This window comes from Echinops telfairi, unplaced genomic scaffold, assembly GCF_000313985.2.
Source record: "Echinops telfairi isolate 266 unplaced genomic scaffold, ASM31398v2 ScPeMD7_7469;HRSCAF=8507_0, whole genome shotgun sequence".
In the NCBI taxonomy this organism is placed as follows: domain Eukaryota; kingdom Metazoa; phylum Chordata; class Mammalia; order Afrosoricida; family Tenrecidae; genus Echinops; species Echinops telfairi.
The window spans coordinates 83,061,178-83,085,117 of record NW_022111372.1 but is presented as its reverse complement, the minus strand read 5'-3'; the positions used below and the strand labels follow the sequence as shown (position 1 = coordinate 83,085,117).

Here is a 23,940-nt window from a genome sequence, read left to right as displayed (position 1 = left end):
TCTGGCTGGGGGAGGGGAGGGGGTGCGTGGCATGGGGAAGGGGGGCCCTGGAGCTACTAAGGTCTGGGTTCTGCTATCCGCTGCTCAAGTGCCTTTGGACAGGCCCTCTCCTCTCTCTGGGCCTCGGTGTCCCCTGGACCGGCCCCCGCCCCCCCCATGGTGAAGAGTTGGACTAGCTCAGCTGCTCTCCTTCCATCATTTAAGTTCTGCCGTAGGATTCCTGCCACCTGTACTAACGCCATCCGACGATTCCCTTCAACTGACACGCTGTTCGTTTACAGCAATGAACCCTCGAACACTCCTCACCCACCACCAGGGGGCAGGATGGGTTTAGTAAGAAGCCCAGTGAAAGCAGAATCGAGTCCCAGCCCCTGCTCTTGCCTTTGAGGGACCTGTGCCAAGACCCACTGTTCGACAGAGAGGTGTGCAGGTCAGGCTAGCACCCACTAAGCCTGCCCGGGTGAAGCTGGAGATGCTGAGAGCATCAAAAAGGGGCAAGCTTCTCCCTCTCTGTGAACTACTGCAGGTGTGTGTGTGGCTGGGGGGCTACCTATACCCCAAACTGTGAGAACACACAGCCAGGTAAGCACAGGCGTCCTTGTGCTTACTTACTAATCTGGAGTCAATCAATAGCTTCCTATTTTTGCACCACATCCAAGGCAGGGCCTCCAAGTCCGGCTGGGCTTTCTCCCCAGCCCCCAGTGGGCTCCTACAGAAGCAAAGCCTTTGGCTGCTGTTGTTTTGCAAATTTACAATCCCTGATGGGGACAGCATATCTAGCAAGTATGATACGCATGGGCTTCCTTGTGTTTACTTACTACCACGTAGGGAACCGTTTCAGCTGTTTATTTATTTTATTATTATTATTACTACCATATCTTTGATAGGAAACCCATGTGAAATTGGTCACTGCAGATTCTCCTTATTTACTGACCCCAAATCATCTTGTGGCACCTCAGAGGCATGTGCCCTTCATTTGGGGGGTGGGGTGGGGAGAACCTTCTTTCTGGCTTTGGCTGATCTCCCCAGGACCCCTGGCCAAGGAGAGTTGCAGACAAAGGCACACATAGGTCCAGCCTCAGCCTTGCCGGTCTGGAGTCAGAGCTGCTGAGACTGGCCCTCCTGTAGACCAGGGGCCCAGGAAAGACAGACATACAGGACAGAGACCTAGACAAACAGGCAGGGCACAGAGTAGGAGCTCAGGGCCTCTCCTCTCCCCACGGGGACACTTGCTCAGCCTGAGCAGCTGTGACCATCTGGGCAGCCAGAATGGTCCCAAATGTCGAGCACATAATTTGGTTTTTGGGGTCTGAGGGACCTTTAGCCACTTGGTGGGCATCGAGCCCTTCCGCAGGCCCCTGGCAAGGCAGTAGGTAGGCAGGGTGGGAGGGCTGGCCGCACATTTCCCTGTTGTGGGGGTCCTTTCCCACATCCTCAGCCACAGGAGGGGCAGCTGACAGCCTCCTGGACAGAATTAGAAGCAGGAGCCAAGAAGATACCCACCCTGTCCACACAGGCTCTTCTACTCCTTGGGCTCCTGAGCCGCCCCTGGGCCCTGCCCGTCACCCTGCTGCGCCATCCAACTGGACAGGGGACACAGGAGAGCAGACAACAGGCACCCAAGAGACAAGAGATTGGCTCACAGTTTTCAAAATAGAATCGATGGAAGTCCAGGCCCTCGACCAGGTTCCCCAGAGCCTCGGGCTCGAAGGCTGTCATTCCAGGGTCGCACATCTTCCTGGGGAAGGAGGGCAGAGAAAGAGGGCTGAGCTCACTTTGGGAGGAACTTCAGTCTCCCAGAGTCGGCTGGGGCAGGAAGTGGGCTGCCCGGGGCCATACCTGAGGGATGGAATCAGTCCAGCCTGCCTTACAGGCCCAGTAAGGCTGCCGGTGGAAAAGGGCCTGCCAGGGCTGCCAGGTGGGGCATTTAGAACTGGAAAGATGTGTCAGGTCCTGGCACTGCCACTGACTGGGAGGGAGCCCTTGTCAGCAGTGTGAGGTCTCCACACCTCGCACTGTGATGTTGGGCCAAGCTGTGTGATGCCCAGCGGCCAGCTGGAGAGGAACTCACCCTGCTCTCCCCTCTCCAGCCTCTGCCTGGGCCGGGGGCTCCTTCCTGATCTGCCTCCCCCAAAGGGGCACCCTTTCCTCCACATGAATGTGGCTTGCATTCTTTAAGCCAGGCTTGTCCATCTGACCCAAAGTGCCCTATCGTTGGCAGCAGCTTGACGGTTCCCTCGGGGTCCTCTTCCACCAGGAGCGGGAAGAGGAAAACCAGTCTCTCCTTCCCAGGTCTCTGGAGCCTTCTATGGCCCAAGATGAGCCCTTGTGGCCCTGACCATGACGCCAGGCCCCAGCGCAAGTAAGGCCTGCACCTGGTGGTGCTGGGAAGAGGACGTCGGGGCAGCACTGGCTGAGCGGATGGCTGGGATCTGAGAGACAGAGAGGCCCGGGTCCTTCTCCCTCCTGCTCATCCCTGAGAGCCCAGGCAGCTGGCCTCTCCCCGTGGGGCTCAGATGCTCCAGTGGTATCCCGCTGTTCAGGGTTTGAGGAGGTGGGTGTGTATGATTCAGACTCTAGAATCTTCCAGGACTGGAAGCCCAAGGCAGCCCGAGAGGCCTGTTTCAAACCCAACTTTGAGTGCCTTGGAGACTGACACACACAGGGGGAGCCCCAGTCTTGGAGGTATGTGGGCGTCCTACCTCCTGGGTGTAGGGACTTCGGGGCCGGAGGCCCAGGAAGATGAAGAGTTACACAGAGCCAGACTGAGAGGCACCTACACTAGAGGTCATGGCCAGGAGTCGGGATTCAGATGCCAGGCAAGGACATCGCAGGGGAAGAAGGGGCTCCCCAGGGACACCCAAATGGCTGGGCAGGCTTGAGGTCCCCGGGGGCCCCTCCCTCTGTCCTTCCGGAACCACTGGCATGATAGACCCTGCTACCCCTTCCCACAGTCGTATCGAGACCCTTTATCTGCCCAGCTCCATGCTGGATGTGCTACCCAGGCACACACGCCTGTGCACACCGCCCTCTCCACCGTCCCACGTACGTGCACAGGGGACACGTGCGTGCACACCCGGAGGAGCATGCTGGGCTCGGGTCACACATGCGCCTGCCAACGTCCTTGTCCTCCAGAGAGAGCCGGTGACTTTCTGGGGGATTCGTCACCACCCCCAGCCACAAACCTCCTCCCCACAGTCAAAATGTGCTTGGCCTGCCAAGCCTTTGGAAGATAAACCTCAGCTCTGGGCACAGTGGGGCCCTGGAGCAGGCTGCCCCTGGAGTAAGCCCTGTCCCTGTTATTACCATCTCACCTGAACCCAACAGGCAGGAGGGGGGCCTGGGGATTCAAGCCCACATCTAAAGCCCTGTCAGTGCTGGGGAGGCAGTGCCAAAAGCTGGGTACCAGCCCTTCTGCCAAGTGAGCCCCAGGGGGCGATCCAGCTCAGCCTGGGCACCGCCTCCCACAGCCCGACCCACTGCACACGGGTACCATCTCACACGCGTTCTGTTCACGTGATCTCCACGCATTCTGTCTCCTTCCCGGTGAGTGCAGGTTCCATCCTGTGGTACCGTGGCTCACCTCGGCTCTCAGCCACACACATCCTGTGGATTCTTGCCTGTCCTTAGATCTGCCCCTCCGAGTTCGGAGGTCTGAGGAAGTCCAAGCTGAGGACCAGGGCCATGCAGTAGGACTAAGGAAGAATCTGTAAGTCTGAATGCAGAGCCGAATCGTTCCACCTGGCCCACAGCACATGCAAGGAGAGCCAGGGAGGGTCTGAGACGAGAACCCCCAAGTTAACCACCAGCACCCCGTGAAGCGAGATCCAGGCAGAGGTACATGCAGAATGCGTCCAGTGACTCACGTGTAGGATTCAAAGTCTCCGTTGCTTATGGCTTCAATCAGCTGTTCGGTCACTTTAATAATCTCCTGCTTCCGCACTGCAAGGCAGGAGGAGCAGAGAAGTGGTCATAGCAACACTGACTCCCGAGTCACCGCTGCGTGCCAGCTGGGGGTCCCCCCTTGGGGACCTCCTACCAATGATGTTGTTGGTCTTCGCATCATCCTGGGGACATATATCTCGTCGACCCCATTTCTCGAAAGGAGAAACAGGTTTCACAAGATGCACAAGGTCAAAGTTCCCTCCACTGGCTAAGACAGAGCCAGCATCTCAATGGGCAGCCTTTGCTTCCCAACAACCCAACCAACCAGTGTGCTGACGCCAGGCCCGCACAGCACCCCGGTCATGACTACAGGGTGAGAGGGGTCCCTGCCTCCTTGCTTTGCAAAGAGTGGCCTTTGTCCTTGGCCACCATGAACCAGGGGCTCCTCCCCCAGGGCCAAAAGGTGTCCTGGGGTCCTGTAGCACCTCTTGCAGTAAGTCCTGGTGAGTTATGGGTGCCTGGAGAAATCAGGCACCGAGCCCCTGAGAACCTTCCAGACATAAAGAATCCAAGTTGCTGAGACCTGGCTCCCCTCTGCCCCCGGATCCCCAGTGCAGGGCTAGATGCTGGGGGCCCTGGGCTCATGCTTTCTTACTAGCTCAGTGGTATCCTGAGCCCCAGCTTTCCCATCTGTGAAGTGGGGACAAGGCCTCCTTCACACACAGGTTTCAGCATCAGATCACACTCAGCCCACGCAAACAAACCATGTGATCTTCCCCGGTCTGTCAAAGGGGGGGCGGCAGTGTCCTGCTGGCTGGCTTGTTCTCAGGGTGGGCTGAGGCTATGCTGCTGCAGCACTTGGCCCAGAGCCTGGCACACAGCAGGGACACCCTGTGAGTGCTGAATTTGCCTGCACCTCGCCCCCAGATTGGCTCTTCACAAACACGCCGGGGAGGTGGCAGAGCTGGGGTCCCCTGATTTCATACCAGAGGAACCCGAGCAGCAGCGACACAGGCCAGGTATGCTGGCTCTCAGCAGAGTCCAGCAGAAGTCTCACCAGATTCCCTGCCCTGCGGCAGAAACCCAACCAGCCTCCTGGAGCAGGGTCGGGGCAGTGACAGGCCCAGCTCAGTCTGAGTCCCCACAGTTCTCTGCATGATGGAGGCCTGTCCCCGTCCGCTCCTCACACCAGGGCCACTGCCTCTACACTGGGTGGCCAGAAGACAGAGTCATAAGGCACCAGGCCAAGAAGAATCCCGGAAGGTCAGCCCCCTGTCACACGGATGGGGATGCTGGGGCGTGGTAAGAGTTGCAACTTGCCCAAGGACACAGGACATTCCTGGTGCGGAGCCTGGCTCCCAGCCAGCATTCTCCCACACGCTCCAGGTCTTAGCAAACACCTCACCCTCTTGTTTAAAGGGGCCCCATTCCGCACAAGGCTGGCCTGAAGCTGCCCCTGCCCCGAGGTTACATGGAGCCTAGAACAGAGGCTTTCGTGAATGAACGAATGAATGATGGGCCTGGCATTGCCCTGTCTGTTCTGTTCAAAGAATCTGGACTCTCACGGCAGACGTCACTGTGGTGGTCTCTTCCCAGTCACCGTGAGGAGCTTAAATGACTAGCTCCGAGGCACCTGCACTTCCCCTCACCCTCTTCTCCACGCCACCTGCCTCTCAGGTGGGCTCACAGCCCCGGGCACCTGGTGGGCTCTCAGAAGATGCAGTGATGGCCATCTGCAACCTCTCCTCAGCCATTGGCCAGGGGTCTCTGGGGGGTGTAAAGGATTAGCTCACTGCTAACGGAAAGACCGGAGTTCCCGCGTGCCCAGAGGCACCTCGGAAGAAAGGTCTGATGATATGCTTCTGAAGCCCCCCCCTGGAGTCGCCACCCTCCGCTACACAGAGCCTGGCCTCCTTTGTCCTCCCCTGGGGACATGGAGACTGAGGGTGGGAAGGCCCAGAAAGATAGGCCCAAGGACCCTCTCCCACCACACCCTCCAACTGCTCCCCTGGGGAATCGGGGTGATGGCCTCTGATGGGCTGGGGCACTTGTGCTATCTGTACACCTTCAGAACCCGCCCAGCTGGGCATTGCGTGGCATTCAGCAACATCATCTCGTCCCCGAGGGGCTCAGGAGCCAGTCTCGCTGAGTATGGGTCTTGGCTCCGTGTGACCCAGAACGAGGTGCCTCAGTGCCCCAGTATATAGAGTGGGGATACTAAAGGAACCGTGGTATGCCAGCTTGAAGAGATATGAAAGTGTAGGGTGGAGTCTAGCCGGTCAATCAGGTCACAGCCTGATGGTGCCTCCTTGTGAGTGTGGCCTTCTCATAAGGAGGGCCCTCCCCTCTCTCTGCCTTCACCTTCCTGTTGAAGAGTCACTCTGAGACCTGCCAGAGCCACCACCATTGGATCCATATGACATTGCACCCACTGGCCTGAGATCTTCCTGCATCATTGCATGTGACCGCGTGAGTCTGAAGAGGGCCTTATGGACTAGTATCAGACTGTGGACTTGAGTTGAATTGGGCTGGGATGTTCTCCTGATATATAAAGCTTCTTGATATAAAGCTCTTTCTTACACATAGATGATTGTTCCTGGATTTTTCTCTCCAGTCATCCAGGCCTGACCAATCACATGGCTGCTCTGCGCATTGTGTTTAGAGCTCATCAATAGAAATAGCTGACACCATACGGACCTCACCAAAAGCCAGGAAGGGTTCTTTCATAGAAACAATAAAACAGAACAAAAACACCCAAACGCACTGCCATTGAGTTGAGCCCCACAGGGCGGCCCCCTATAGGGTACACATCGCTTCATCTTTCCGCTGCAGAGCGGCCGGTGGGTTTCAACCACTGGCCTTACAGTTCGCAGTCCAACACTTACCTGACAGCACTCCAGGGCTGTCCGCGCATCAGTACTCTTAGGCAAGTAGTGATGCACTGTGCCAAGCGACACAGCAGTGCCCGGCAGTCCTTCAAGGAGAGCTGTTGTGACTGTTATCTGGAAACCGGATAACAGGGGCCAGTGGAGGAGACTCCAGCCTGCCACCCCAGCCAGCACAGTTGTGCAAGTCCTTGGCCTGGAAGCCAACCTCCCACTTGACAGTGTGCAGACGTCTCACAGGCTTTGCCCCCAGTGAGCTCACACCCCGGTAAGTGGTGGTTGGCTGGATCCTTGAGGCTGGCGCCCTGGTGGGTGGTGGTGTTGTCACTGTTGTTCGCTGCCAGTGCGCAGCCCCCTGACTCTACAAGCGGCCCTGGCAATGACAGAATAAAACCCCCGTCTGAATGGCTGCGGACTGGACTGTAGTGCTCCTTCGAGCACTCAGCGCAGAAGTGGGTCCCCAGATCTTCCTTCCTTGTGCACCTGAGCCTGGAAGCTCTGCTGAGACTTGTCCGCAGCCGCACCACGCAAGTCCCTGCTGACAGACGGCGGGCGTGGGGGCGGGAGCTGCCCAGGAAGAGCAGTCTGGCAGAGGGAAAGTGAGGGTTTCCACCACTGAACCACTCAGACCCCCTCTTCCTTAAAGTCAAACTCTGTCTCCAAGAAAACCACCCCTCACAGTGCCCTCTGGGGATGCATTTTGCCTTCCAGGGTCCTGTGGGGAGGGCCTGCTCCTCACCTCACGCCCCTTCCAGCAGGCCTTCCCAGCCCCCAGGAGGCCACTCCCAGGCCCTGGGGCAAGGACCTCCTGCCGGCACAGCCCTCACGTATGCTCTGACCATCAGAGAGATCGTCCAAGGGTGGCATTCTCTGTCCCCTTCTCCGGCCTGGGCTCCACACCTCGATTGAAGCAGGCCGAGACAGTGCTTCCAGAGTTGAAGCATCCACACATCATCCTGAAGAGGAAGTCCCTCTGAGGGTCAAGCCATTCTTCAGAGCCCTCGCGGCGGCTGGCCACCCCATGGGGGAAAGACGAAGCTTTCTTCTCCAGTAAAGACTTCCTGGACACAGGGGCAGTTCTGCTCCGTCCTAGAGGGTCGCTCCGAGTCAGAAGGACCTCAAGTGTGGGTCGCGTCAACCTCTGAGCCCCACAAGCATGGTCTTCTAACCACACTGCTGGCCTGGCCCCTGCGGACCCCAGCTCATGAGCCTGTCCCTCCAGCCACGCAGAAAGCCAGTGTGTAGTGGGCTGGCGGGAACCTCCTGGACGCACCCTGGATCTGAAGGCCAGTGTCCTGAGATCTGGAGGAAGCGCTGAGCAGGCATGGCCCCTGCTTTGCAGCAGCCCCCCAGAACCTTGTGAGTCCCTCATTCCCAACCAGGTGTACGCTCAGTAGATGGGGAAACTGCAGCCCCAGAGAGGTGAAGGGACTCTCCTGAGGTCACACAGCACACCAAACAGAGGTGGGGTCAGAATTCCTGGCTGACATTTGCCAGAATGTCTCTGCCCAGAGTCTGAGATGGCTCTTTGGGATGGAGAGGAAATCCATTTTTCATGGGAGGCTCCAGGAGGAGGGAGGGCTGGGGAGGGAGCAGGGCAGAGCCCCGGGCAGCTCAGAGGGCGCCAGCAGGCCGGTGCAGTCAGCCCGGGTGCTCTGAAATATTAATGTCCCTTTCTCTGCTTGGGGGAAAATTTTCCCAGAAGGATGACATTTCTAATTAACTTTAATGTTGGGTCAGAGTCCATCCCGCCAGCTGCTTGTCTCACTTAGTATGAAGACTTAACAAATTAGCACCAGAAAGTGCCTCTTTGGAAACCTTCCTGGAGCCTGGGGGAGCTGGGGGAGCCGAGATCTTTCCTGCCATGCCCAGGAAGGGGTGCCTGCCTGCCCAGGGGGCCATCATGGCACCGGACCTCGCCTCTGAGGCTTTGGGGGTCAGGTGGGGGGCGGTGGTTGTTAGTTGCCCTCAACTCAGTTCTGACTCATAGTGACCCCACAGTTTGGAGCACAATGACCCCATGGAGTTTGCAAGGTCCTAATCTTTGGGGGAGAAAGCCTGTCTCCTGTGGAGCTGCTGGGGAGGCTCCCGCGGCAGCCATGTGCTTAACCACTGTGCCCACAGGGGCCGCCACCCAAGCCAAACTGATGGCCACCAAGTGGGTTCCGACTCAGAGCGGCCCTATCGGACAGGGCAGTACTGCCTCTTGGGGCTTCTGAGACGTAACATCTTCATGCAGGCAGCCAGCCTCTTTCTCCCACGGAGCCCCTGGTGGGTTCGAACAGCTGACTCTGTCTGTGGTTAGCTCCATGCACAGCCCACTATGCCACCAGGTGAACTAGACCGCAACGCCTGACACAAATGTCCATCCAGATCCCTCTAAAGCAGGGGAGGAGGATTGCAAAAGCAGGGCCTCTCAGAGACAGCCCCAACCCATCACCCCAGGTGGGACAGGCTATGGACGCCTCGTATTTTGTGTTAACAATGTGCACAAATGCTGCCATCTATTCTAGAACATATTCCTTGTCTGCTTCGCATACAAATATCCGGCCCAAAATTACTGCAGAGGACCAGAAACTCCAGTCCATCCAACCAGAAACCCCAGTCCAAAGGAGCGAGATGAGGGTTTATTCAGCCATTGCGGCGTGCTGCTCTGAAGGGGAAGCTATTCCAGCGGTCTTGCAAACACTAGCAGGATGGCAAGACTTCATCGCACGTACGTTGGACATGTTGTCAGGAGAGGCCAGTCCCTGGAGAAGGACACCAGGCTGGGTACAGTGGAGGGTCCGTGAAGGAGAGGAAGGCCCTTCATCACGTGGATCAACACAGTGGCTGCCACCGTGGGTTCAAGCGTAAGGACCACTGTGAGGGTGGTGCTGGCCTGGGCCACGTTTCCTTCTGTGCTGGAGAAGGACAGGACGAGTTGCCATCGGCTTGACCAACAGCGTGACCGAGCTCTCATTCCAGCTGCACGCCAATGTGAAGGCTGGTACTGGGCCACCTTGTCACTGTTGACAACACACCCCGTGGTGCTGCGGGTGAGGCGTTGGGCTGCTAACCACAAGGTCGGTGGTTCAAACCTGCCAGCTACTCCGAGGGAGAAAAATGAGGCTGCCTGCTCCCATAAAGATCTGTAGTCTCAGAAAACCCTATGTGAGGTCCATCTGAGTCAGAATCCAACTTGATGGTACTGCTGGGCAGAGTTTACTGTTAAGGAAATGGAGGCTCAGAGAGGTTGAATAACTTGAAATTGTCCAGCAAATGTACTCTTGAGGGGAGTCCCAGAGCTAGGTCACCTCCACAGTCCCCATCTGGTCCAAGACGAAGATTCGGAGGCCATGCCAAGCTCTTACCACTGGGGCAGGCCCAGAGCAGGAGGCACATCCTAGCAATGGCAGGGGCTTGGTCCATGGAGGTGGATTCCACAGGGCCGGGGTGTGCTTAGCCGATGATGCCCCCCAGGGCTCAGGATGCTCACCTGACCGGACTGAGGCATGCTTCTTCTGGGTACTGTATTTAAAAAGATATATTTTATGGTGGTACTATGCACGACCAAATACACATCCATTCACCATGTCTGTGAGCAGCTCGATGGCCATCACTTCACACCGTGTCACCGTGGCTCCGTCTCTCCTGCGTGGCGCCATCAGTCTCTGTTGGGGCTGTGCCCAGTTCCCCTCTCACCGGTCGCTCACCTCCGGGCTCTTCACAGCGGGCCGAGCTCCAAGCCCTGGTGTGGAGTCCCACGTGGCTCCAACTTTCAGGAGGACTTCCAGGCCTTCGATGAGGGGTTCCCGTCTCGGGAGAAGAGTGCCTTTTTACCCCTGGTGCCAAGGTGGTCCCTCGCGCCCTCACAACAGAACGATTGAGTGCTTAGTGCCAGGCTGTGGTGACAGGGTGACCTCTTCCCCGAGCTGGGGACAGCCCATACCAGGGGCACCTCACAGCTGGGCGGGGTGGGTGGCAGTCTCCCAGAGTATCCATCGAAGCAGTGATGGCATGGGCATGGTTGACTGGCTTTACCGCCTGAGTTGCACTAGTGCCACAATACTTATCACACGAGCAAAGGCCCCATGTCCAAGCACTGCATGCCTTACGGGGCGGAGTAGCTCAAGTCCTGAGAAGTGTTTAAGCGGGTTTAGCTGAGCTCCCAGGGGGTCTATGCCTGCGGTTCTCAACCTGTGGGTTGCAACCCCTTTGGGGGTCAAACGACCCTTTCACAGGGGTCACCTGATTCATCAAAATGACAGTGATGAAGTAGCAACAAAAATACTTTTATGGTTGGGGGGGGTCATCACAACATGAGGAACTGTATTAAAGGGTCGCGGCATTAGGAAGGTTGAGAACCACTGGTCTAGGCCAACAACCTTTTTTCTACATTTTCAACAAGGCATCTCTGGCCCACCTGAGTGCAGAGCCCTTGTGTTGGCCTGCGCCCATCCAAGGGGAGCGACGAGGGTGGGGGTGGCCGTGGTGGGGCCAGCAGGGACTGCTGCTCCTGAGCAGAGACCAGAGCATCGGTGCCCCATAGGCAGGCTCTGCTCACTGAGGCCCCAGAGTGGGCCAGGCTGCTCCAGTTCCAGCCCTGCCTCCACCGGCCTGGCCAGGAGAGCTCTGGCACATGGACTCATCCTCTCTGCCCTCTGTTCCCTGGGCGACAGCGTGCAGCGATGGCGTGAATACACACAGAGTACTTAGAACCGGGTCTGGTGCATGGACCTGTCCCAGGCGCGGTGGCCATCACGAGCATAGGCATCATTGGCATGGCCTCTCTAACTGTCTGGTCAGTGGCCCGAGGGTTCACTCCTGTGAGCCACTGGCCACAGCAGGCCCTGCATGGCTGGCTGACTTCCAGCTGCGCACCCCATTCTCAGGTCAGATGAACTTGCTGGGGTTTGCTGCCCCAGCCTCTACTGCTATTGCTGGGACATGCGTGCGGGTGCCCATGCCTTAATCAACGCCCTTAAGAAAAATTAAGGATGGAACCACAGCAACATGGGGGAAGAGAGACAGCGGTCGGTGCAAGATAGGAAAATAATAATAATAATAATTTATGATTTATCCAGGGGTCATGAGGGTGGAAGTGGGGGGAGGGAGGGAAAGAAGAGGAGCTGATACCAAGCGCTCAAGTAGAAAGGAAATGCTTGGAAAATGATGATGGCAACATATGTACGCGTATGCTTGACACAATGGATGGATAGATTGTTATAAGAGCTGTGAGAGTCCCCCAATAAAAAAAAGAAAGAAAAGAAAACTTAAGTGCACTTACTTCAGAAGGAAATTTTATACTGCGACCCTAGGTTTTCCCCATGACCACAAATTTGGATTATATTAAGTTCAAAAATTTTTTTTTCTACTACAGATCAAAATAAATTCAGAACCCTAAAATCCCATGCGTGATCTGAGCACACCACCACATGGGGAAGCGGCCCTGCCACACGCCCATCTGGAAGGCTCCTGGGTGGGGCTCTGTGAAGAGGGCGGGGGGGGGGGGGCCGGGGGGGCGTGTCTTGCCAGCAGACGCTGTCAGTGAGGCCCAGGGCCCAGTTACTGGAGGCAAGAGCTGCCCTACCTTTGGTGTCTTCGTCCTCAATGGTGGTGTTGGTGCTCTCCGAGGATTCCTGCCAGGAGGGAAGACAGTGTGTGGTGAGCTCACCCCAGCCCCAAGACCAGGTGCCGCTGGCTGGGGCCACCCCCGCTGCCTCATGCTGCTGCTGCTGCTGATCCCAGCAAGCCACCTGGGCTCCTCCATCCGTCGGATGCTGCCCTGAGAATCCCGCCGGACTGTCAAGCCTAAGGGTGGGGGGGGGGGGCAGCTAAGCAGGTGGCTGGTGGAGGGGTGGGGGTGGAGGAATGGATGCAAAAAGAAGCCTGGCCTTTCTGGAAGAGTGGTGGGCTGTCTGGGCCCTGTCTGCTCAAGGAAGCGAAGGGGATGATGTGGGCGAGCAGAGAGACGCCATGGGGCCAGAGAGTCGGGGGAGAGGAGGAAAGGGGGGTGGCGGGAGCAGGGCCGGTGTGAGGAAGGGCAGACTTGTTAGAAAGGAGAAGAACCACACTGCAGTGAGACGGCAATGGAGTCAGAAGAGGAGGAGCAGGTCACCATGCCACCCCTGAACCCCGAGGCTGAGCAGAGGCAGGGTGGGGGCTCCTTGGCCCCCAGCAGGCCCCGGCAGCCTTGCAGAAGCTCAAGAAGGGTCTCTATGATGGCCGCCGTCCGCCGTCTTGCCAAACCAAGCCCCACCCTCGCCACAACTGGCAACAACCAAGCCCTGAGATGAGTCCTACTGCCAAGGGGCAGGGTGAAGCGAGAAGCTCAGGGCTGCACGGGGGTGAGGGTTCAAATCCACCTGCGTACCAGAGGGAGCTCTCAGTTCTACTGTCAGGCTGCTGGTCCGGGCCATGAAGTTGAAGGTGTTAACAGAAACACCAAACAACACACACGCACACACACACAACACACATGTTGTCACACAACGCACACGTACCAAGCACGCTCTGAGCGCCCTCTCCCCGCCCCCGCTTCCCGGCGCAGCCTGCAGGAGCGAGGCAGGAGCGAGGGTTCGAGGCCCAGCATTTACCGGCAGTTCGGAGACAGCAGACACTCACCATTAACTGAACGCTGGAACTGGACTTTCTTTTCTGGAAAAACAAGGAGAAGAGAGGGGGCAGGAAGAGACACCGCGTGAAAACAGCAGGGGCCAGCGGACGACATGGACGAGGTGGAAAGAGGATGGGTCTGGGGGCCTTTGCCAACTTGATGTCAGGACACGAATCGGGGCTCCCCTGGGCCACAGCCGACTGACAGCACCAGCCAGGCCTCTTTCGTCCCTAAGTCCTAGGGCGGGGTCAACACCTACCCGGCTCTCTCTCCAATCCAGGACAAGCCCCCTGCACCAAGCGCCTGGGGAAAGGGAATGCTTTTCCCAGCTCTGCCCCAGAAGCCAGTGCTCCTGGAGGACAATGGGCTCTCAGGTCAGGAGACCAGGCCCAGTGGCTGCTCCTAGGCTGACTCTCAGCCTGTCTGGGAGAGGACCCCTCTCCTGGTGGAGTGTACGACTGGTTTGGAAACTGGCCCAAACCATACAGAACCAGACCCTCTCCAAGGGGCTGATGAGTAGGTCTGGGGGTGGAGGTGGGGCGGGGACACCTCCATTTTCAGCAATAACCCCAGGTGACTCCAGCGCAGGCCCGGTCCTCTACGTGACCTTTGACATCCTGCATGGTGACTGGCCCCCTGGGGAGCACAGCAGTGCAGCTGAGCCCAGGTTGGGGACCTTTGGGTGCTGCCAACCGGGCAGTTCTAGCTTGGGGCATTTGTAGCCTCCCCTGGGTTGGCCGTTGAAGGAAGAGGACAAATGTAGATAATCTCCTTGTCTTAGTGCGAGTCGGGAGTCTCAAAGACTCCCACTCACAGAGAATGCAGGCTGGGGCTGACCCTTCATCTGCACAGGGCGAACCCGAGGCCCCGCGAGCAGCCGTGCCCTTGCCTGCGGTCTTAGGTTAGCCCTAGCAGAGCTGCAAGCAGGACCCCTTTCTCCTCACTCTCTGAGCCTCTCTCCAGTAACGCCCGTCCTGCTCTGGGTGCAGGCGCATTCGGGAGGACAGGAGGCCTCTCCAACTGCTGGGTGGGCATCGAGGAGAGCCCGGAGAGGATGCCCTCCAGGGGAGGCCTTGGCCAGGGCGGTGCACCGGTGCTCAGGGCCAAATCGTGGGCTTTCTGACTTCAAGTGCAGGTGCACCGGACCCTAGGCTCCCCGTCCAGGGCCTCCGCAGACATGGCTGGGTTCCCAGCAGGCATCAGGACGCCTCACAGACCTCCCCAGCCGGGCCAGACAGACAGGGGGCTTCCTGCAGTTAGCTCCCCCTTCCTCCTCCCTCCCTCCTGCAGCTTCAGCCTCGCTGGCTAGCTGGTGGAGCCCCGCTGGGCACGGTGCTTGTGGGTCAGGCCACAGGCCCACACAGCTCAGCTGTCAGCAGAAACCTGAGGAGCTGCACGGAGGCCAGGGGGTTCCAGGCAGGACACAAGGAGGGAACACAGAGCAGACTGCATCAGATTCGGACGCACGGTGACAGGATGGGACACGGGGGAGGGTCACAACTGCACGACGGGACACCAACAGCGGCAGTGAGTGGGTGGAAGACGGGAGGTGTCTGTCCCTCCTCAGTGAGGCAGGACCCTAGGGCTGGGTGTCGGTGCATTGGCGGTGGGCTTGATCATGTTTAGGCGCAGCCGGGGGCAGTGGCGGGGTGGGGGCATGGCTGCTTGCTGGCAGGAAGTCTCCATTTCTCCAAACGGCGACGGATGGTGATACGGAAACCCTCACACCAGCTGCTTTAGAGTTTAGTTCCCCAGGGACGGTCACAGAAAGTCGAGTCCAGTCTCAGGGCCACAGGGTGGCGGGGGTCTACAGTCAGCACGGGTGTTGGGGCGGAGGCCGGTCAAAGCCCTAAGTGTCCACGCAGTGCAGCATCCTGTCCCGTTGCTCAGAATCCCGGGTCTGTGCCCGTGTTGGCCTCTATACTCTTTCCTCAGCTCAGCCCCAGCTGGCTTAGACGTCTCGAGGACTCAGGTGCAAAGAGAACACGGTGCTCTCCCCTCTAGACCACACAAGAAGCGGGGCGCCAGGGTTCCCCACGCCCCACAGCAGCCTCCATTCCCTCCCACAGCCACTGAGGGGTGAGCACAGACCCTCAGCTGCCTTCCCCACTCAAGGCCCAGGCCCTCTGGTAGTGAAGGTGCCTGGAAACACCCCCCCCCACCCCCCCCCAGGCTCTACCCCTGAAGCAGGAAGCAGCATATTCCCTCTTCCTTTTCCCTCCATGTGTGGGAGGGAAGCCTTGGCAGCCAGCGTGGTCTCTGCCTCTCTCTCCACCAGGCCCGGGCCACCCTGAGACGTCAGTCCTCTGTTCTGGCTATGTGGAGCCCGGCACCCTGCTTGGCAGGCCCAGTGAGAGACTCCAGGCCAGCCGTCCCCATCAACTGAGACCCCTCTCCTGGAACCCTGCCTGGTCTCACTCCGAGAGGAGCCGGCTCAAGCTCCCGCAGCCTTAACAGCCAGCAGACTAGGCCGGCCCCTCCGTCCCTTCGTCCTTCACCCACCTGGAGTGCAGCCCCCACCAGGCCTGCCATCAGTGGCCTCTATCCCCAGCACCCCCATGCCGGGGTCAGGGCGATGGTTTTCCTCAAGGGCTCCAGCAGTCCAGCTCAGCACCGGAAACACACAGCCCCGCACGTGCGACCTGCCCCACATCACTCTCCAGAACTGGGGGGCGCAAAGGAGAGTCCTCCACAGTCCATTCCAAACAAACAACAAGTCAGCCAGCGCTGAACTCCGGCCTCCAGGATGGGATCTGTTCAGGCTACAGATCGGGTTGGCCTTCCAAACAGTTTCCTGAGCAAACGTTCTTTTCCCAAGACATGGTGGCCCACAGTCCAGGGCACCAGAGAGAAAGGGCCCTGCCAGTGAGTGGCAGGCATCCAGGGGCAGGGGGCCCTGCTGGCCCTGGACTACACCTTCAGTGTGCACCCGGTGTCTTCGCTAATTCTCCCACACGGCCAGCTGCTTGTAGTGGACAACCCGTCCACAGCGCCCCGATTGCTGCCCGGCCACCTCGGGGGACACTCAGCCCTGCCGAGGGCTTGGGGCAGAGGGGCCATCTAGCCCATCTCTGACACCCGGCCGGGACCCTCTCACTCACCCCCAACTAAGTGAAGCCAGCAGCCTGCGGCCATCAGTGCCACCCTGCACAAAGCCACCAGAACACCTGGCTGCAGAGTCTGGAGCACCTTCGGACCTCCCAGGTCCCGGGCCGGCCCCGCCCTGGGAGCCCGGCCAGGCAGGGCTCTGAGCCCACAAAGGCAGGGCTGGAGAGAAGGGCAGGCGCACGCAGAACCAGCGATCCAGTGACAGAGCGGGGCCCAGGCCCAAGAGCAGAGGAGGAGAGAGACAGGCAGGAAGGAGGGCTCAGCATAGGGGAGGGAAGCAACACGGGCATTTGGAGTATGTGGGGGGAGTCATAGAGAGGGCCTGGGTCTCCCCCAGCCCCTGGGGCTTGGCAGGGGTCAGGGGCCTTGGAGGCCGAGACACCTCTGGGTCCCAGAGGTAAGAGGACAGCTCTGTCCTCCCCAGGTTTTGTGGGCTAGGCCAGGGGTGCAGCAGGCAGGGGCCCGTTTCAGCAGCCCACCCTTGGGAAAAGGAGCCGCCCCTGGGCTCACCTTTATTCAGGTCCCCCCACCCCCACCTCCCCAGGTCTCTAGCTTTCAGAAACCTATAGACCAGCCCCTCCCTCACACCTCAGGCCACCTGCCCTTGGCCCCAGCCTGCCCCCGCCAGCCAAACCCCAGCACACCGGGCAGGAGGGCAGACACTTGAAGCCTGGGTCTCGGGCCTGGTGACAGCCTGGCCACAGGTACTACAGGTCTGCCTAGACCTCCATCAGCAGGGCCTGGTGGTGGCTCAGCTCTGAAGCCAGTCGGTGAGGGTGGGAAGGCCACCGGACGGCTGCCCTGCCAGCTCTCGGGAGCTTACCTTCACACCATCATTCTTCTTGTTTCCCCCGCTCTTGCCTCCTGCAGAGGAGAGAAAGTAGAGGGTTACCAACACCAGGCAGGGCACCAGGGCCCACAGGGCGAGGAAGAGCAGCATCCTCGCGCGGGCAGGCGGACGCTGCGGGGCACAGAGCGGTCCTGTGAGGCTTCCTCCGCCCCTGCCCTGCTCAGCCACCCAGTAGCTCTCGGTGGCCTGAGCTCTAGCTTCTCAGCAGTCCTGAGCATGCCCCTCGGGCCCCATGGGTCCAGGGAAGTGGCCGGAGTGTCCTGGGCGGTGGGGCTGCTGTTTCAGCCTCGGAATTTCCCCTCGTCCTGGTCACCACCCCCGCTGTCGGTGGCCCACCGGAGGCCTGACTGCCAGCCGGCCCGGCCCGGGGCTGGTCGCCGCTCCCTCCCCATCCTCTCTAATTTTAGCCCCATGCTGCTGTGGAGGTCATGTGTCAGCCCTGCCTCCCCCCTCTGGACAGCTGCAGTCTGAGCTTTGCCGATGACAAGAAGCAGATGCCCCTTTGGGGCCCACCCCTGCCAGAGCACCCACTCCAGCCTTGCTCCGGGGCTCCACAGCCCCACGCTGGACTGGCTATCTTCCTGGTGGACCACACAGTGGGGCCATCACTCTCAGGGAGGCCTGGCCACTGCCATTTCCCTTCCCCTCCCACTCATCTACTGGCCAGAGCCCCGGGAGAGGCCACCAGCCAGGAAATGGCGTGGAATGCCCAGCCTGGGCCAGCCTGGCACCCGGCTCTCACCCGTAAGCAAGTGCCTTAAGTTCAACGAGGCAGGATATATATAAAGTAGGTGCTCAGTAAACAGTTCGTCACTGTACTTTATTTTCCTAGTGACCTGAAGAGACGAGCTGGAATGGGGTACGGGTGCGGATGCCAGCGCCCCACGAGCTCTTGCCTGTCCCCCTCACATTCCACTCACGACCTGAAGTGTCCCTCTTTGCTGCAAAGCAAGGATGCAGGGTCCCCTCCTGGCCTTCCCCTCTCATTTTCCTCAGCCCCCTCCCGCCCATGGGCCCTACTTCCCACTCTAGCATAGTCCCTTGGTGTGGCCCTGCCCAGTCCATGAACACTCCCTGCTTCTGAGCTGTCCAGAGGAGCCAGAGGCCCAGCCAACCCTCCCCCTCTTTCACCACTCCCCCGCCCCTACCCCCCACCCCTAACCTCAGAATGACGACCCAAGAGGTGGGCTGACCTAAGAGCAGCCCTTCCCACGTGACAGCTGATGGGGCCCTGTCACCACCACATGTCCCTGAGAGCTACCACATGGTGGGAGGCTCGCAGGCCCGTTTTTCAGATCGAGAAATCGAGGTGCAGAGAGGGAAGAGGTCCCATCTAAGGTCAGTGGTTAGTGGACTGGGGTCAGGACTCCAGCAAGGCTCACCCTGTGCCTCGGTCCCTGCTGGGAGACTGGGGCAGAGGAACCCCCCAGGAGCCTGCCCTTGGGGAGGTGGCCTCAGTCAAAGCCAAGGCTGGAGCAGAAGGAGCCTGGCTCTGTCACCAATAGTTAGTGACCTCCTTCTCAGGGGCTCAGTTTCTTCTTCCATGAGAGGGGAGATTTGGAGGGTTGGGGAAGGGGCTGGACACCCAAGTTCTCAGAGTGGCCCAAACCAAACTTGCTGCCATCAATCAGCTCGGCCTGACTCATAGCGACCCCACAGGACAGCATCAGGAAAGTAGGAAGAGTCGCCTGTTTCCAGGAGCAGGGGCTGGTTTTGAACTAAGGACCTTGGATTTAATGCCCTGGCGGTTAGCAGATCACTGTGTAACCACTACGTCACCCCCGGCCCCCCACCCCCCAAACGCCCAAACTCACTGCCATCAAGTCAGTTCTGTTTCATGGCAACCCTATAGGGCGGGGCCTGTGGATGTCTGAGACTGGAACTCTTTATGGGTGCAGGAAACCTCATCTTTCCCCCTCGGAGCGGCTGGTGGTTTCAAGCTCCTGACCTCATGGTTAGCTGCCCACTACACCATTACGCCCTTAGCAATGAGCATGAATGAAGTGAGAGGGCCAGCCAAGAGAATAATTTCTTAAAACATATAGCGCTTTCAGACAGTCTTTCATATTCCCGCTTTGAACAGAGCCCGGTGTAAGGAACCTGACCTCCCTTCCCACTTCCATAGACAGGCCACATTCATGGAGACAGGCCCCACAGCCACGCAGACCGGAGAGGCTGGAAGCGCGCCCCCTGGAGGAGAGCATCCCGGAGCCTCCACCGGACAGCAGGGCAGATACTCAGACTTTGAACGACAGCAGGGCAGATACTCAGACTTTGAACGGAAGCCAGACATTTGGGGGCTTTCCTGAGCCCCTTGATTTCCAAGTCCGTTGTGCCTGTTCTAAAAAACAGACACTTACGTCTTTGCTGACCCCAAAGAGCACATGTAGCGACTGGATCTGCCCACAGGCACCGTTTTGTGAGCTGGGGGCTGGAATTGTCTAGGGGAGCTTTGGTTGTTAAAAAAAGACTCTGACTATCTGGGCAGCTCATCTTTCAGGGTAAGGACCTGTCGGATCCCTGTGCAGGGAGAGAGTGGAAGAGGGGTCTGTGTGGTGGCTCTCACCTCTGGGGCCCCCTCTTCTTGCCGGCTTACCCAGCAGATGGGCCCTTCATGAATCCAAGGCCCTGCATTCCCCTTCTCAGAGCTGAGCCCCCTCCCCGAGTATAGTGGTGGCCACATGGCCCCTGAAGCCATCTCTGCTGGCGGGGCCCCCGCCAGAGGGCCCCTCAGGTGAGCTTGTTATATCTCTCGACTCAGCTGCCCCATCAGCCTTCCTGGGCTCCAGAGGGCAGCTCTGGCGGGCAAGGGCCCCACCCCTCTCCACTGAGCCAAGGGGAGTTTCCTGCTAAGCCCTGGCACTACTCCCTTCTCCTACTCTCTTTGGGGCCACATGCCACAGGTCATTGGGCGCTCCCCAACTTAACTGGCTCAGCTTTGGCCAAAGGCCTGGAGGCTCCTCGTCTGGGCTGCCGGGTGACCCAGGCTACTTAGGGGCACTGGCTCAGGCTGGTCAGACCTGTGCTGAACCTGGGCGATGCCTCTCTGAAGCAGTGTGGGGAGTCAGACCCCATCTCCCTCAGTTTCCTCATCTGGACCAAAGGGATGGCAGCATCCCCTAACTTCTTTGTCATGAGCTACCCAGTGGGGTGCATGGGGCGTGCTTAGCACAGCACTCCAAGAATGACGGGTGGCAGTGTTTCTCCTGGCCTAGCTCAGTCCAACCTGGATCTGTACCCCAACATTCAGGAAGTCTGCTCCCATGACTAGCCCCTTTGGAGAACGCCAGCCCAGCGGGGCAGTGGGGAGCGACCTTGGACTTCAAGTGGGTGGTGGGTAAGGCCTAAGCCCCACAGTCATCTACAGCAACCTCTGGCCCAGGCCCTTGGGTGGAGAGCACCCCAACATTCAGTAGGATGCTGCCCCAGCAGACCAGTGCAAGACGAGTTGGGGATGCTGAGGTCCCAGACATACCCGAGAAGTTCCTGGTGGCCAGCATGGTAGTGAGGATGGCCCCCTGCAACAGAGAAGAGGGTAGGGACAGGGGAAGGGTGGTGGCGGCGGGGGTGAAGGGCAGAGGAGAGAGGAAGAAATGGGAGGGACAGTGAGAAAGGAGGCCCAGGTGCTGCCCTCACAGACTGTCTTCTGCCCCTATGCCCCCATCTGTCCCCACACACAGCCCAGAGACCACCCCTGCCAAACACATCCAGCCAGGGCCGTGAACCCCTAGCCCAGGCGGAAGTGAGGGGCTAGCAGGCCTTCGCTGGCCCAGCTCCTTGGGACAGATATTAATAGGTCCTGGGGCCCAACCAAGGCTGGTGTGGGCTCCAAGGACACCTGCTACAGCGGCTCAGAAAGGCTGTGGCAGCTTCCTGCTTGGACAGGGACAGCCAATGGACCCACGTATGCCAGTCTTTCTGCCTCTCTGCTGGGCACTAGCACCTCCCTCCCTGGCCCCTGGGCTCAACTCTGGAGGGTTCTTAATATGGAGTACGCCCCTGCTTGCTGGTTAAGCAGGGGCTGACGGCCCTGCAGTCAGGCCTATTGGACACTCTCTGAGTCTGACAGTCTGTGGTTTCCACAATCCCCGATGGCGACATTCGAGACTTCCTCTATGGCCCCACTCAGCTCTCCTGGCACCCATTAGCCACTGCTGTCTCGCCCATCCAGGCGTGGGCGAAGTCGGTAGAGGTGCTGAGTGACCCAGACTGTGCCCATCGCTTCTCTGCTGTGTGGGCTGCGGACATCATGGTTCTTCCACCAACCAGTTCCCAGGTCTCCGACCAGGAGCTGTCTAGACCCTGAGATCACACAGTTTGGGGCCACTGGAACCTTTGATAACCTCCTGGGGACCTTGACCACGGACTGAGCCTCTCATTTTCCGTGCCCCCGGAACTTTGGAGCCAGGACCTCATACCCTCCACCATGGCCTCCTGTCCAGCCACAGCTGGTCCACCCAAGGGGCCATACCCACACTTCCAGACTGCTCTCACTCTCTCAGGGACCCCTTCCTGCCCAGACCCTAACACCTGCCCATCCTTCAAGGTCTCGGTTTGAATACCACCTGCTCTGGGAGGGTTTCTGGGGTCCCCCCAGATCTGGCTCGGGGGCTGCTTTGTGCTCCTGTGGCCTTGGCCACAACACTCACCATGACCCGGCCATGTCCTGTTCGTCCGTCTGTCCTTCCATAGTCAGGGAGGCCATGGCAGCTAACACACTGCAGACACCCTGCGATGGCTATGGGTCCAGTTGGCTGGACTATGGTGCTCAGTTGTTTGGCCAACCACCCATAGTCCTGGTGGCCTCGTGGTTACACACCGGGCTGCGATATGAAAGGTCTGCAGTTCAAAACCACCAGCCACTCCAAGGGAGAAAGATGAGACTTTCTACTCCCATAAACAGCTACAGTCTCAGAAACCCATAGGGGCAGTTCTACCCTGTTCTATAGGGTCACTGCAGTTCAGCACTGACTTGACGGCAGTGAGTTTGGCTTTGGGGGGGCATTTAAATCAGTTGCTCTTAAATAAAGCCTATTTAATCTGCTAAAGATCTTAGGAGCAAAAACTGACCTTTTCAAGGGAGAAGGATTCTTCCAGACTGTGGCGTAGCCATTCTGCCAACATTTCCAGCTCACTGCCAGGCCTACAAATTTAAGACTTGCCAATCACAATCCTACAAGCCAATTCCTTAACATAAGCTTCTCCCTCTCTTTATAAAGCCGTCCCCTGCCATCAAGTAGATTCCGACTCATAGCAACCCTACACGGGGTTTCTGAGACTGTAAATCTTTACAGGAGCAGACTTTCCACAAAGCCTCATCTGCCTCCCTCAGAGCAACGGGTGGGTTTGAACCACTGACCTTATGGTCAGCAGCCCAATTCCTAACCTTCATGGCTACCAGGGTTCCTGTATCTGTATATCCCTGTCTCTATTTACCTACCAGCCTACCTATCTCATAAATATATAAACTCTTCTGTCTTGCAGAAGTACAGCCAGAATGCTCCTGGGGAGCGCAGATGATGAAACTTCACCTCACGTCCTTTGGGCGTGTCCTTAGGAGAGACCACTCTTTGGCAGAGACCATGTTTGGTAGAGTGGGAGGACAGTGGAAGAGAGGAAGGCCCTCAATCAGCTGGATGGACACAGTGGCTGCAACAATGGGCTCAAACATCACAGTCATCATGAGAAGGGCACAGGGCTGGGTAATGCTTCCTGCTGTTGTTGAATGGCACCTCAAAACAATAGCAGCGATGTGTCCACTTAGAAAGCGAGCAAGCAAGCAAACCAAGCCTGTTTCTGTCCAGTTCCCTTGGACTCCTGGTGCCCTCATGTGTCCCAGAGTGGAGCTGCTCCATCAGGAGCTTGTGGCCAGGACTTTTCTTCTGTGGGGCACTGGCTGGGGTTTGCACCACCAGATGTGTGGGAGAGAATAGCTGAGAGAACGCTGTTTGCACCATCCAGGAAACACACACACACTGTCCTGTTGCCGTGGGCTGTTGAGTGGATTCCAGCTCATAGCAACCCTATAGCACGGAGGGGTCCCCTAGGCTGTCCTCAAATAGCACACCGCATTGGGCAAACCTGCAGCACAAGCTTTTTTTAGAGTGTTAAAGAGCAAAGATTTCGCATTGAGGACTAAGGTGCACCTGACGGAGGGCCTGGCATTTCCTTTTGCTTCACGTGCATGTGGAAGCTGGACCGAGAACAAGGAGGACCGCCGAGGAATGGGTGCACTGGACTCTGACGTGGGGTGGGGGGGTGGGGATGGACTGAAAGCTGATGGGCCGCCCAAAGAACAGACACGAGATGGAAACAATCACTTGCAATTTATCACGGGGTCACGGGGGAGGGAGGGTGAGGGGGGGGGGCGGGACAAAGAGGAGCTGATACCAAGGGCTCAAGTAGAAAAAAATGTTCTGAAAATGATGATGGCAACATATGTACAAATGTGCTTGATCCAATGGATTGTTATAAGAGCTGAAAGAGCCCCTGATAAAATGATTTATTTTAAAAAAGGAAAAAAAAGAAGAACAAACACATTTGTCTTGGAAGAAGTACAGCCAGAATGCCCCTGGAAGCAAGGATGGTTAGTTAGTTAATTGTGCCAACCTGGC

The 23,940-nt window shown here is 58.3% G+C and overlaps 1 protein-coding gene across 2 annotated transcripts in view; it reads right to left on the bottom strand.

Annotated features, from left to right (window-relative positions):
• The window catches only part of CAMK2A (calcium/calmodulin dependent protein kinase II alpha), a 69,419-nt gene that overhangs the window by 3,845 nt on the left and 41,634 nt on the right, over positions 1 to 23,940 (bottom strand). Inside the window, exons 12-17 of one of the 2 annotated variants that reach the window (XM_004696723.2) lie at positions 20,802 to 20,844; positions 17,300 to 17,340; positions 13,377 to 13,409; positions 12,343 to 12,391; positions 3,867 to 3,942; positions 1,644 to 1,738 (exon numbers count right to left, since the gene is read on the bottom strand). In XM_004696723.2, the coding sequence (XP_004696780.1) occupies positions 1,644 to 1,738; positions 3,867 to 3,942; positions 12,343 to 12,391; positions 13,377 to 13,409; positions 17,300 to 17,340; positions 20,802 to 20,844 (337 nt within the window). The remainder of the gene's footprint in view (positions 1 to 1,643; positions 1,739 to 3,866; positions 3,943 to 12,342; positions 12,392 to 13,376; positions 13,410 to 17,299; positions 17,341 to 20,801; positions 20,845 to 23,940) is intronic. The other variant, XM_004696724.3, reaches the window with a different exon arrangement.